Here is a 13976-nt window from a genome sequence, read left to right on the forward strand (position 1 = left end):
ATAAAGCAATGAATGAACTGCCATAGACTATCACCAGATTCTCAACTAACTGTATCACAGAATTTGACCATGTTTATATTGCTGACATCTGACAGGAACGAAAATGTCAATACTAGTGTTACATTCATTTGAATGATGGATGGAACTAAAACCAGGATTGCACCTTGATTGGTCCTAACATTCTCAATATCGTCCAGTGCCTGCCTTGACCAGAAGAAAGGCAATGGCCAATACGTCTGAGGCAGATACTAGATACTGTACAAATTATAGATACAGCTACTTATTTGCTAAATTAAAATGCTGGTAGATTTAAAAGGGTAAACAAATATATTGTAATAATACTTGCCCCAGCCATGCTATCGTCATTGTCATCACCAAGAATATTTCTGATACTGTCAGATAGGGTCCATGGACTACCCTCACTCACTGATTGGTCATCAAAGTCAGGTGTTCTCTGCTCTAAATAGGGATGATGACGAGAAGATGGTGTCCGCAGAGGGGCTGCTTTGTAAGCCTTATAAGTTCCTTTTGGTACAGGTTCTGAGAAATAGAATGCAATATACTTAATTCATGTCAAGTTTCATAAATATTTTCCAATGAAACAAGTGTGATAGCACACTAACAAATAATGTACTTTAAATGTAAAAAAAACCATGATCATACCATATACTGCTTGGTAATGGCTTGTGGTAGCCCCTTCATTTGACAGTTTCAACCGGTTGACATATGTAGATCCCAAGTTCTCTTTTGGTTTATATGGTAATCCCAACCTAGGCTGAGGACTCACAACAGATTCTCTTGGTCTAAAAGTACCAGACATAGATAGTTGAGCCAATCTTTCTGTGTAAGGTGTTGATGATCTTGGTTTGCTCTCTGCTTTTAGGCCTCGTCTTTCTACTTGTTGTTTTCTTGTTTCAAGCGTTACAGTTTCAGCTAAACCTATTAATAATAATAACATAATAACATGTCATTCTTATATAACACTTCACATTATTACCCCCGTTATTTTTGGACCAAAAATGAATGGAAAAATACTTCCACAATGCAGCCTTAGCGCAATTGTACTTTGACCGTACCAGATATTCATTTGTACACTTGGGTGGAGAGAGGCAAACATAAGTGTCTTGGCTAAGGACACAAGCAATGCACGAGCGATGGACTTGAACTCTTGATCTCATAATCAGTATTCCAACATCCAACACATTGTGCTATACACCCTTACTTATTAATGTAGAATATATTTTAAAATATAGCAAAATAGATATAAGTACATTTGAATTGTAATAAATATATTACATTTGAATTGTGGAGTGAGTGGCCGAGCGGTTAAGACAGTGGAACCGTAATCACGTAGCCATAACATCGGCAGGGGTTCGAGGCTCACTCACTCCATGGTTCTGGTGGTAGAACGAGTCTTCTCGGATAAGGACTATAAACCGTAGGTCCAGTGTACACAACTTGCTCGTGTGCACTTTAAAGAACCTAGTACATCTTTCGAGATGAGTAGGGGGTTACCCCGGTGTATTAGTACGTCACAGCCACTGATCACCAACTGGGCCCTCTGGGAGATCAGTCATTGACTGAAGAGGTCACCCAGTATAAAGATAAAACAAACAAACAATTGTAATAAAAAACAAAGGCAAATACTAACCTGCAGGACGAGGTTTGATGGGTGTGCGTGTTCTCATGCCTGTCGGTCTATTTGACCTCTCCTTCATGTCTTGTAACCTTTTGGTGTATGGCTTAGGATATCTTGGAGACCGTCTCTCATTCACCTTTGACATTCCTGGAAGTCGCTTCGTACCTGGATGGTCAACAAAATCAGAATCTAACAAATAAATGTTAACTTGACTTGGGATGTCATATTTCATGCAGGTCCTGTCTATTAATTTAATACAAAAAATTCTCTTCCCAACAATTATTTAGTAATTTTTTGAAGACGAAAAAATTGACAAAATCCAAGCAAGTATTTATTAAGATAATTAAGTTTTTCTGAAAAAAAGGCTAAACTTTTCATGAGAATAAACCATAAATTAACATTAATATAATGTTTGCTGCCCTCACCATACAACCTCTGTTGTCCTTTCAAACTATGACCATTATTTGCTGGCATTTTACTTTCTTTCTTTACTGCAGTACTGTCTTTCTTCAGATTCTGCAACATCTCTGTATATGTCTTTGCCGTTCTTGGCACGACATGTCCTTTCCTGGTGACTGATGGCCTTTGAACTTTGACCAATGCAGTAAACGGCTTTGGTTTATACATGACTGGAGCAACAGGTTGTTTTTCGTTTTCTTTATCGGTTTCTTTGACATCTTGATCATCACTCGAGCTACTTGGATCGCTAACTTTCCCTAATTCTTTCAACATCTTTCTCTCCAGTATCATCTGGAGAGATGGCTTTCTCTCACTTGATCTTTGGAGTGGCACACCTCTTTCAAAGCTTTCACGAAGCTTCATGTAATGCTGCGGGTCAATTTTAGAGCTACGTTTATCATTTTCCTCCGATTCAACATTTTTATATGTTTTATGCGTCTTTTTGGTTTGTAGCTTTGACGTTGCTCTGACTGGCTTAGCAAGTGTCTTAGGTGGCACTTTCTTTACGTTAGACTCTGGTGAGTTTTTAGTCACTTCTTTCACTTGTGATTGTTGTGTAAATAATTGGTCCATCAAACTCTTTGCATGTTTTACTCTATCATCATAATCTTCCTCTTCTTTGGTTCTGAAAATAAATAAATAAAATAAATAATATTGTTACCTTTAACAAATTTGTCCAACGCTAACTCATGGAGAGAACACCTGGATTGTAGACTTTTGATATTTGTGATTTTATATAGATTTGTATTTTGTATGTATATTTTTATTATCTCTGCAGTGTATATAAAAGAAATTTCTGATGTATTTTTTTATATTGGACCAAATAAAGAATAATAATAATAACAAATACAATGTGGTGTTTTGATTGTTTAACATAAATTAGCAAACGATAAAGTTTACTTACTTTCTCTTGTTCTCTCTTTCCAATTCTGTCTTCTTCAACTCCTTTAAAGTGGACTGTAGAAGAAAAAAATATAATACTATTAGCATTTTGTAAAGCACACTTGTTGAGTTTGTGCACTCTTTGTGTTCATAATCAGTGTACCATGTTCCGCATACCTGGCTCAGCCTATATATTGTGCCAGTTCTGCGGTACATTTCATTTCAAAACCAGAGCTGCACTGACGAGATCTAATAAGATCAAAACAGTACTGTCTGCAGATTGGATATTTAATATATTATATTAAAAAACATTACGTAATAAAAGCGAATAATTGCAAAAGTGCAAAAAAATGTATTTTTGTTTTCATTTGCAAACCTGGCATGATAAAATTGAAAATAAATGTTGCTATTTTAATTAAATCTACTGAAGTAATCTTACAGTGTGTTTTGTTTTAAATGGTGTTTTCTCTGCTTCTCTTAATTCACCAAGCTTGCTGCGATATTCGTCAAAAGCTTTTTCTCTTTTCTTTTTTGTCCATTTTTTTAATTCCTTTTGTTGTTGTTGAGTTCTCTTTGATGGTTGTACTGATGATGGCCATGCTTCTTGGTCTTCTTCTTCATCTCCTGGTGTTTTTAGCAGCTCTCTAATTTGCTGGGAATTTAAACTTGTAAAATCCAAATCGTCAATCTCCTCAAACTTTGTTTTTCTGAAATAAAAAAAAAAAAGTTTTGTTTTATCAATATAAATTAATGAATCGAGATGTGAATTCAGTAAACCTTCAGTTGGTGTTGCACGCTATTGATTAAATATAACTTATGTTACAGAAAACTTGTGTTACGTTTGCCTGATTATAGTTTGGACTGTTTGAAAAACATTTTGTTTTAGAGTTAAGTTGGGTGATATTGTTATTACATTACAAAGATGTCTACTGTAATGAAAAGGAGGTATTTGTGTTTTTGCAATAAGAGGTCCTCCTACGAGGAAATGAAATAGGATTAAAACCGAAGCATAATCTGCATGTTCTCTTTTAAATACTACTAAACTTATATAAAAGGAATTATGGTATCTTTATATCGTTTACTCTTGCAATACTTACTGCTTTAAGACCTTTTGTCTTGCAGCTTCCTGTTGTCTCTTAGTAATTCCCAGGTCAGTGGCATCCAGGTCACCATCGGCTATGACCTCTGCAATGATGTCACTTACTCCAGTTATGCCCAATATTCCTAAAGTGTTGTCACCATCGTTAGTACTCATATCCGTTAGACTAGTAAATAGAACCATACAATAATTATTCATACAATAATAACAATGTCAAATGATGTGAAATAAAAATAACTATGTTGATACTGTACTCATATTTCTTCCAGATTTAAAGGTTTCATGATGTCCAGCAATAAAACAATATTTTGATTGGAAGAAATTTGTTATGCCATAAATATGGAAAGATAAATATACATATACAAACCTGTTTGCATCTGACTTGTCACTTTCCTCATCCAATATGCTTTCATTTTTCCCCTCTTTAACTTTTTCATCTACAGATGTTGATTGTTTCTCTTCTTTCTTGTCAAAACTGCTTACTTGTAACATCTCCACTCCCTTCTCTGGTTTATCCACAACTATAGTTGTTCGTTTCTCAATATTTGGTGCTAAAAAGTCTGTCATATTTTCAACATTCTTCATCAGCTGCAAAAAAAATAAACATGAACACATTCATAAAGACGTAACTGAATAGGAACACCGAAAACATACAAAAAACCAAACATTATAGAAAGAAATGCATGTGAAGATAATCCTAATCACATTATTGAGGTGATGCGTTACTGAAATAAAAAGTAGACAGAGAACATGAGGTGTTATGATCATCATACTAAACCACAAAATTATATACTTAAACAGTGAGAATTAAGATATCTGACTTTAAATTAAATTAAAATTCAATTTAATTATAAAACATAATAATAAAATATGATCGAATGGGTAAAAAAAAAACAGTACCACACAAAAAGGGTGAAATACAAACATAAAAAGGTTAAAACATGTATTTTTTGATTGTGCTAAAAGCCTGTTACTTACTTTATTAGTTCCTTGTAATTCTTGCTCCATCTGTTTACTCATTTCATCAATCACTTTCAGTTGTTCATCCATCTCCATCAGCTGTATATTCATCCTCTTTTTGTAACCTTCTCTCTCTTCATCACTGATTGCTTTTATTCTTGAAAAATGTTCTCTGAAATAACAACACAAACAAAAGTAAAATAATAGTAACAATCTTATCCAAGGGAGTTGTAACAACTCCCTACTTATCCTAATTGTTAATTAATTAAAATAGTTCTGCTTACACTTTTATTCTTCTTCTAGCAGCCAATAGTTCCTTAGTGAGCGGGTCTGGTCCAGCAGGTTTATCCTCATCCGGCACCTCACATGGCGATGCTAAGCCAGGCTCAACTTCCCGGTTCCTTAAGGCATTGTAATGCATAGATGCAATGGAAGGACTTGGAGATCTAGGCTTCACTTCTCCAGGAGAAATATGCACTTGTGTATTTTCTGCTTGCGGAATATCATCTAATAATCTACTGCCCTCTAGGTCTACTACACTTATATAATTTCTTCCTGGTGGGGGAGCCTGAATATAGAAGAATCATTTATTATTCACATTCTATTTATTTGCTTATGAATATTCATTAAAATATTCACAATTTTAACAGTTGAACTTTGAACAACTTTGTATTCACTTTAGCATAGCTGTATTACCAGAGTTTTAGAGTTTATCTCTCTCTATATATTGATAACATAAAAGAAGTTAAAATAGTTGTATGTAAATGTGCAAATGTTTTATTCCAGTAGTGATTTATATGTCTGTGTACACAACACACACACAAGGAAAAAAATACAAACATCACAGAAGCTGAAGGATAACATGACTTCTTTTTTAAAAACTCTACAATTCTTACTTCTGTATCAGGATCTGTGATTGTTGCTTGATTTTGAGAATCTCGTTCAAAGCGAAGTTTAAAGAAGATATCAGGAGCAAGTATCTTGCCAGCATTGTCAAGACCAGTCTTAGCAGTTGTGTATGCTGATATGGCATCATCTAAAAAGAAAATAATGATGAAAAAGGACAGATGAAAAAGAGAGTCAAGTAAAAGGGCATTCACACAGAGAAGTAAAAGGGCATTCACACAGAGAAGTAATTGTGTTAAATAGATATTAACTATGCAAATGTTTTAGCATTTTTTTTGTTCTTTCTGTTTGTTTTATATTATCTGTGACTGTTATGCACAACAAATATTTAAAATGCTGCAATAAAAAACTGTATAATTTGTTACATACTAATTTCTGTTCCATCTTTATCAAGAACCAGTATGTTTTCCTCATCATCTGGTTGCTTGACCTTATCAAGATCAATTGATGTCCCAGCATTCTTCATTTCTGTTGCCATGGTTGCAACATCAACTCTTTCTACAGGTTTTGCTTGCAGACCCCTAACCGCTTTCAGATGAACTTCAGCTGATGATGGAAAACGGGATTCCTGTCTTCCTTTCAATATGTCGTCATAGGAATCTGATATACAAAGAAATATAAAATGTTTTCTTTTATTGTTTTATTGTCTAACTAACATCTTCTTAAAATGTGCTTAAGCTCAGTCCAAATGTGGCCAAATATGGTACTGATATGATGTCATCGTGTCCATATATGGGCATAAATTTTGATAGTGTAGACAGAACTTCAGACTTTATTCTTCCTTCATTACATTTTTTGTTCATGTATACATGTTGTACTAATTTGTTAGTTAGAATTGATTGATGTAAAGTATAAAACATGATTATCTGGGCATTTAAAAGTACTGGTTTGGGAGCTTCACATTTGATTTCATTCTGGAATCAACCTGTTATACATTTTATTTTTAGCTTTATTCTAAACACCTATCAACACAAATGAATAAACTTGAAATCTACTCCTACCTTTCTCATGTATCATCTGTGACTTTATTTTCTTTACAGTATCTTTTGGTTGGAATTCAGATTCCTATTAAAATGTAATACAAATTGTGAATATTATATTTATTTAACTTTTGTGAAACTAAATAAAAAAAACAACATTCAGGAATTTCTTAGAATATCTAATGCATTTCTATTTCATAAATTGCTACATTGCAGTACATTTTAAAAAAGGGAAAAAAAAAAAATTAAATATTGCTGTTCTGATAATTTACCTCAGAAGGTATTGTTTCACTACTCTTGCGTGTTTCAGTTATCACAACTGGTGTCAAATCTTCCTCCTCATCATCATCCTCCATCTTTGTTTTCTTTTCTTTATGTTTTTTCCTTTTATCAATTGCTTTAGATTTCTTTGATGGTTCTTTAGGTAACTTTCTGCGTTTTTGTTTCTGTGACTTTGGTTTAGATTCGGATTCTTTTATAAGTTCACTACTGCTTGATGACAGCCGACTGGACGAAGCATCTTGATGATTTACGGATGAATCTCTGTGATGTCTCCTGCGTCGCCGTCTAAACATAAACGTCAAGAAAAAATTCATTTTGAACATATATAAAATTAAAATTCTCTCTGTCATCTGGGTTCAATGGATATTAAATAAATAAATGTTAACTTTTAGTTAAACCAGTTGACAAGTACTTAAAGTAAGTACTTGTCAACTGGTTTAACTAAAAGTTAACATTTATTTATTTAAAATTAAAATAACTAATAAAAATAGATTATGAGGTCCAGAGCAGAGTGGGACTGTTTTGGAAGAAATATAATTTAAGTTAACTAGCTGGATTTCTAAGGTGCATTTCCATTTAAAGGAATATTAAGTCTATTAGTATAGGAGGATATAACCTTGAAGTGGGATGCTTTCTATAAAAACATTAAAACATTAAATGTTTGTCAATACAACTTTTTTCTCACAACTTATAGTAACATCATCCACATAGTTCCATCTTCTATAGCATCCTAAACTAGGATTATTGGTAAGGACCACAGATAAGACTGGCCCCAGATTTGTGTCCTGGGGCACACCACAGGTATTATGGATAATCTCACTCCAATGTCAATTAGTTTTTGAATGACTATTGTGTGATCATTGCATTGGCAAAATCAACCATGCATAAATTGATATAACATTAATACACTTAAAGATGGCAAAATAGAGTACCTGGAATGACTGTCATCAGAGGTCATCTTTGTTGGAAGCCTTAGTAGTGGCATTGATACTTTATCAGGTTGAGGTTGTTTGAGTGGGTCTATTTCATACGGCTGCTCTCCTCTAAGCTTCACTTTCAGACTGTGTACATTCTTTTCTTTGGCCCAGAAAGTTTTGAGATATTTAGATAAATTACTATCGTACTCGTCTAGCGTGTTGTCCAAGTGTAGAAGAGGTGGGACATACCCATAGCCATTTGACACTAGTTTTTTGTTCTTCTGTTTTTGATGAGGAAATTCACTAACGTTGGGCTGATGGTATTCTGTTGATCGATCCAGATGTAAAAGAGGTGGAACCCAGATGCTACCATACACCTCGTTTTCTTCTATTGGTTCAAAATCAAATTTCAGTTCCTCCTTTTGCCAATACTGTTCTTTAGAATGTTTTTCGAGCTCATAATTTGAATCATCGTTAAATTTCAAAAGTGGAAATCCTTCAACGTACTCGCTGTTGATTCCAGAATCTCTCTCAATACTCTGTGGAGCCCATGTACGTTTTGGAGCAACTGGTGGAAGATGAATATTACGAGGCTGATCTAAGAAAAATGGCATGGATGCATGTGGATTGTTAGGAATATTGTGCAGGTTTTGGTGGTCTGAGAAAATTGTATGGCTTTTAGGATTGTCAAACGACAGTAGAGGCCATCCTTTAACTTCATTGTGTCTCACAGCTTCTTCATGTTCAGAATGCTCTATACCTCCAAGACCGTCTACTTCATGTTTACCAATAAGCTCTTCACTTTTTAATACAGATTCTTTTACAACCTGGTTATTAACCAAAGAATCAGCGTCTTGTGATGGACTTCTGTGACCTGATTGAGGAAGAGGTCGACCACGTGAATCTCGTTGATATCGAGGCACTTGCTCAGATTCATCAACAACGAAAGAAAACACTTCATCTTCTAAAGAACTTGACTGCTGTGTGTCTGTTTCCTCTGGTGAATGGACTGCATTGTGATTACGATTAACACCACCAGAAGGAGAGGTCGGAGCTGATAAAGCTTTGTTCTTTTCTGATGATTGACATCGGGTCAGGAAGCGCTTACTTAATGTTTTACTACTTGCGTTTGTTAGAGTACCATTTTTGGTCTGGTAGTCTGGTAGGGACTCTGGACTACTCGGTAAGCTTGGGCTAGTAGTCCTTCGGGCAAGCACTGCTTTGACACTTCTACTAGCAGGTGTGTTAAAAACACGACCACCGCCTCTTTGTAATTTTTCTTCTTCTTTACTTTGCTTTGCTTCAGTGTATGCTAGTAAAGGATGGTGTTCAGGTGAAGTGCTTGTGTCTAGCATTTCCATATTGTTCTTGTGTTGAGCCTGAAAAAGTTAATAAACTACCTTAGACAACACAAAAAACTGAAATATAGTCAACTTAACTTAAATTTCTCCATGACTATCTATCATATGTATAAAACACATACTAGTCTACATAGTACTGTAATAAACAATAATGCTAATAATAATATTAAAATAGAAATATAATTTGATAAAATTAGAGTGCTACGTTGAATACACCAATGTACAATTTAAATTTAATTTATGAACATTGTTTGACTAGCTAATTTATATGAAAACAAGTTTTTTTCTTGTAACACTTAAAAAACATATAAAAGTTAAATTAATAACCAATTTAGATTTAAAACCAGTTGATTGAGGAAATACTTCAATGCTTAATCAGCAGTATCAGCAGTGAGTGTCTATCTCTAACAATCATCTTACCTCAAGCAACTTCTTAAGTTCAATTCTGACAAGTTTCTTGAATCCTATGGATGATTCTGACAGTTGACGTGACATAGTGGCACATGGCGACACTAATGGTGACTGTGGTATACTGTGCTTTCTTTCAATTGCATACAGTCTAAAGGTATGACAAACAATCATTAATGTAGTATAGTTTATTTATTATTATTATAATTGGTATTGTGATGAAATTAAATAATCTATTCTGATAACAGAAGAGCACTTTGTTTAAGTGTTTCAACACAAGTGTTTTGGCCTTCTTTCATTTATAAAACTTGTAATATTTAGAAATAAAAAAATTTGTTTGTATTTGAAAAGTGAAATAAATGCTTATTTGATATTAAAGTAAATAGAAAATTCTATCATTGTATCTGTGACAGCGTTAAGTCTGCTCTTTTTCATAATGATTTTGACACTTTATATAACTTGTTAAAACAATTTTAATTTTTTGATTTGTGTGAATCTTCATTTTTATGTGTTTTATTGTACAGTTTTTATATGTTTCTCCTAAGGGAGGCGAATAAAATTTGAATTTGAATATTGAAACCCCACAGGTTCAGTTATGTAACATTTCATTTCATTTCATTTCACATTTATTCAATTAATGAAAACTTAAACAATGTAAACAATATAAACAAATAATGATTTCATTAATTTGGATCAGACTTAGAGGCAAAGGCCTGTCTCAGAAAGACCCAACAAAACATAAATACAAATAAAAATGTGTACAAATTAGGTAAAATTGGCATAATAATAATAGTATATTTATGAATGATAATTTTCCAAATAATTAAACTTAATTTGATGTCTGAATATTTTTGCATTTTCACATTTTTTTAGATTCTCTTTTAAGTTATTCCATAATTTAGGTCCATGAACTGTAATAAAAAATTGGCTTTTGCTAAGTCTTACAAAAGGAACATAAAGTAAATTTGAGTTCTTAAGATAATAACTATGGACAGTCTTTGGTTTTTTAAATAATGATATTATAGAGAATGGAAGTTGACCTTTAACATATTGGAACATAAAAGTAAGTATTTGTTGTCTATGTAAATCTATTACTTTTAAGATATTAAGTTTTTTAAACAATGGTTCAGAAGTTGAGTAATAGCAGCTACTTACGGACTTAAGTCAGCTTCTGAGAATGACTTAGTGACATCCTTTTCTTCTAGCGATGTGAATGAGCTGTCAGAATCTTCCCCGCTATGGTAGTAGTGCGTAGCAGTCAGAGTATGGACGGCACCGGTGACGGGTGATCGTCGATACAAAATGTTATGATTGTCATCTTGTCTTTCATTAACATTAGTTTCTACATCTTTGACCTAAAAATCAACAAAAATGGATGAATAACAAAAGGAGAACTGCTTGCTATACCCAAATCTTAACCACAAAACTCTACTCTTAATTTGCAGACACTTATCCATTCCACATGGGCTGGTATGTGTCAGTTTGATTTGAAAAAAATACTAACTATTTTTTTAAATAATTATTTTTATTTTATTTTATTTTATTCAATCAAAACCAACAGCGATAAATACCGCCACTAACAGGTTTGAAACATAAAACAATACAACATCAAAAACGGTTAACAATAAAATACAGATAAAATATATATATATATATATAAAACATAGCAAACGATTAATAATGCAAACAATTTCATCTATTGTAAGTCTTTTGAATTCAAGATTATTCTGAAATCATAAAGTGTGATATTTCTGATTGATTGACTTTATTGGTTTCACTAAAAATTGATTTATCAATGTTTATTTTATGGATGTGTACCTTTAGTGAGTGAGGCACACATGTTTTACTTTGTCGTTGCCTCCTTTCATAGATTTCATGTGCATGCCATATGTTTGAAGGTGTATAGTATTGGAAAAGTGATTTAAAAAAAAATAATGAAATAAAACATAAAATATACCGTAAGTGATTCTTTTAATGATTCTCGCTTCTGTTGTTTTGTAAGAGATTTCTTTTTCTTGAGGTCCTCTTCTTGCATATCATCACTATCACTACTAATCTGTATCTGTTTTTTTTCCAACGCTTTATCTTTTTCAATTTGTCTTTTAGCGCCCTCTGCCACTACCGATGTAACTGGGTAAATGTCTAATGATTTTGATGACTTCTTGTAAACCTTTTTTAATTTCTTCTTCTTCTTTTTGTCGTCAGTTTTAGATTCTTTTGCGTCTGTTACTGGTTTCTGCGCTTCCGCTTGACTTGGTATTTCTAATGATTGCGATATCTTGGAATTTTTCTTCCTAAAATTCATCATTGATTTACTTCTATCAAGAACATCAGTTGTTGATTTTTCTTCATCAAGACGAGGTCTTAAAGAAACACCTTGACGTCTATTCCTTATTCCAGCTTCTTTGATCGGGTGACTAGTTTTTTCTAGACTGTACCAATTTTTGTTGAGCCAAATACAGTTAATCAGAAGTTGCTGTGGAAGGTCTACTCTACTTATAACTTTTTCAGTATTCTCTGATGAACTATGGATATCAAATGGTAGACGCTTACTTGCCCATCTGGTCATCCATTGCTGGACTTGAACGATCTCCGTAAACATAGCACCAGGTATGATGCTTACATCACCAAAAGGTTTACTCTGATCAAGCACAAGCATATGTGAACCCCTTGAAGAGAATAATTTTGCAAATGATGATCTTGATACTCGACCAGAGCTAAGCGAAGAAACTCTCGATAGAGCTCGGATATCATCAAAACTTTGATCGACCTTTTTTCCTGATGGAAGCTTTTGGCTAAGTCTGCTCAATGGTCTTTTTTCCTTCTCTGAATCTTCAAAATCTACCATTTTGTATTTTACTGATAACAGTTGCACAGAAGGTGGGATATTCTTCTTGAAGTAATAGCTTCTTTTACTTCTAAATAAACCCTTCATTTTACTTGGCATACAACCATCAGTTTCCTGATTCCTTGTTAGAGTAAAACTCTTTGACATGTTTTCAAAACTTTGACTTCGTAACAACGTAGCTTCACTAAGTTCAACACAATACTCAGGTTTTGGAACTGCAAATGCCAGAGTGCTAAGCTCATGTTCTCTAATCTCATCTGAGAAACTCTTTAAAAGTGGAATTTTATCTGTTCTCTTGATGCCTTGGCTCATGGCTTTATCAAATTTTCCAAATGCTACCAGGAAGAATGTCTCCAGGAAATCAAGAAATGTTTTACTAGTTTCAAAACTGCGTGCTCCAACTTTATACGTAGAAGACCTTGATAATTGTTTTTCAATAGAAGTTCCATTGTTTGATGGAGTTTCTTTTACAAATGATGAACTTTGTCTTATAAATGGCGTACAGTAAACCCCAAGGATTTGTTCTTCTATGGATCCTAAGACTTTTGTCTTGCTTATCATCACTCTCTTTTGCTTCAAGCATTGCTTCCGATAATAAACATACAAAGGTTCTAATGTCACAGTGTTTGATTCCTTTTTGTTGGTAGTTTCTTCCACCTTTTCTTTCTTCTTCTTTAGTTTTGACATGACTCTTTGGAATTTCTCTTCTACTGCAGGCAACACAATCTTTGAACTGTAGAAGACCTCTCCCAGAACTGCTGCTACGTCTTTCGTAGGAGGCAGATTAGAGACTGCAGTTAAGAGAATGTCTTGAACCTCAACTTCAATGTTTAGAAAGAAAGAGAAGGAATGTAGGTACTTTGCCCATTGTATAATGTCTTGCAAAACAGTGTGTGCTGACTTTTGAGCAGTAGTGGATGTATTCTGGAAAATAAAAAGTATTTATTGATGATGATTTTACACAGAATCTATATATAAATTTACGTAAGGGCAAAATTCGGTAAATCGCGCGTTATTTCTAGAATGTTTACTCGATGGTATATAAAGTTGGTTCGTACTTTCGGTACTGATTTTAACCACCTGATGTAACCCTGTTTACTAATTAAATTGAGTTCGATAATTAGTTATTGACGATTAAAACGAATTTAGGTTCAACGATTTGCCCCAAATAGGGGTGTTTTTCGATCGTGGTATACACTGTCTAATGGATGTCCGTCTTGAAAAATACCCGCAGA

The 13976-nt window shown here is 33.7% G+C and overlaps 1 protein-coding gene across 2 annotated transcripts in view; it reads right to left on the bottom strand.

Annotated features, from left to right (window-relative positions):
- Nucleotides 1–13976, bottom strand: part of LOC140052379 (uncharacterized) — a 79545-nt gene that overhangs the window by 2209 nt on the left and 63360 nt on the right. For both annotated transcript variants that reach the window (XM_072097966.1, XM_072097967.1), the window contains exons 18-35: nucleotides 11851–13665; nucleotides 11049–11248; nucleotides 9906–10044; nucleotides 8140–9503; nucleotides 7198–7492; nucleotides 6947–7010; nucleotides 6315–6545; nucleotides 5936–6075; nucleotides 5324–5607; nucleotides 5058–5211; nucleotides 4447–4667; nucleotides 4078–4245; nucleotides 3420–3687; nucleotides 3003–3055; nucleotides 2065–2723; nucleotides 1652–1804; nucleotides 664–939; nucleotides 347–540 (exon numbers count right to left, since the gene is read on the bottom strand). In XM_072097966.1, the coding sequence (XP_071954067.1) occupies nucleotides 347–540; nucleotides 664–939; nucleotides 1652–1804; nucleotides 2065–2723; nucleotides 3003–3055; nucleotides 3420–3687; nucleotides 4078–4245; nucleotides 4447–4667; nucleotides 5058–5211; nucleotides 5324–5607; nucleotides 5936–6075; nucleotides 6315–6545; nucleotides 6947–7010; nucleotides 7198–7492; nucleotides 8140–9503; nucleotides 9906–10044; nucleotides 11049–11248; nucleotides 11851–13665 (6678 nt within the window). The remainder of the gene's footprint in view (nucleotides 1–346; nucleotides 541–663; nucleotides 940–1651; nucleotides 1805–2064; nucleotides 2724–3002; nucleotides 3056–3419; nucleotides 3688–4077; nucleotides 4246–4446; nucleotides 4668–5057; nucleotides 5212–5323; nucleotides 5608–5935; nucleotides 6076–6314; nucleotides 6546–6946; nucleotides 7011–7197; nucleotides 7493–8139; nucleotides 9504–9905; nucleotides 10045–11048; nucleotides 11249–11850; nucleotides 13666–13976) is intronic.

Source organism: Antedon mediterranea, chromosome 6 (genome assembly GCF_964355755.1).
Source record: "Antedon mediterranea chromosome 6, ecAntMedi1.1, whole genome shotgun sequence".
Taxonomy (NCBI): Eukaryota; Metazoa; Echinodermata; class Crinoidea; order Comatulida; family Antedonidae; genus Antedon; species Antedon mediterranea.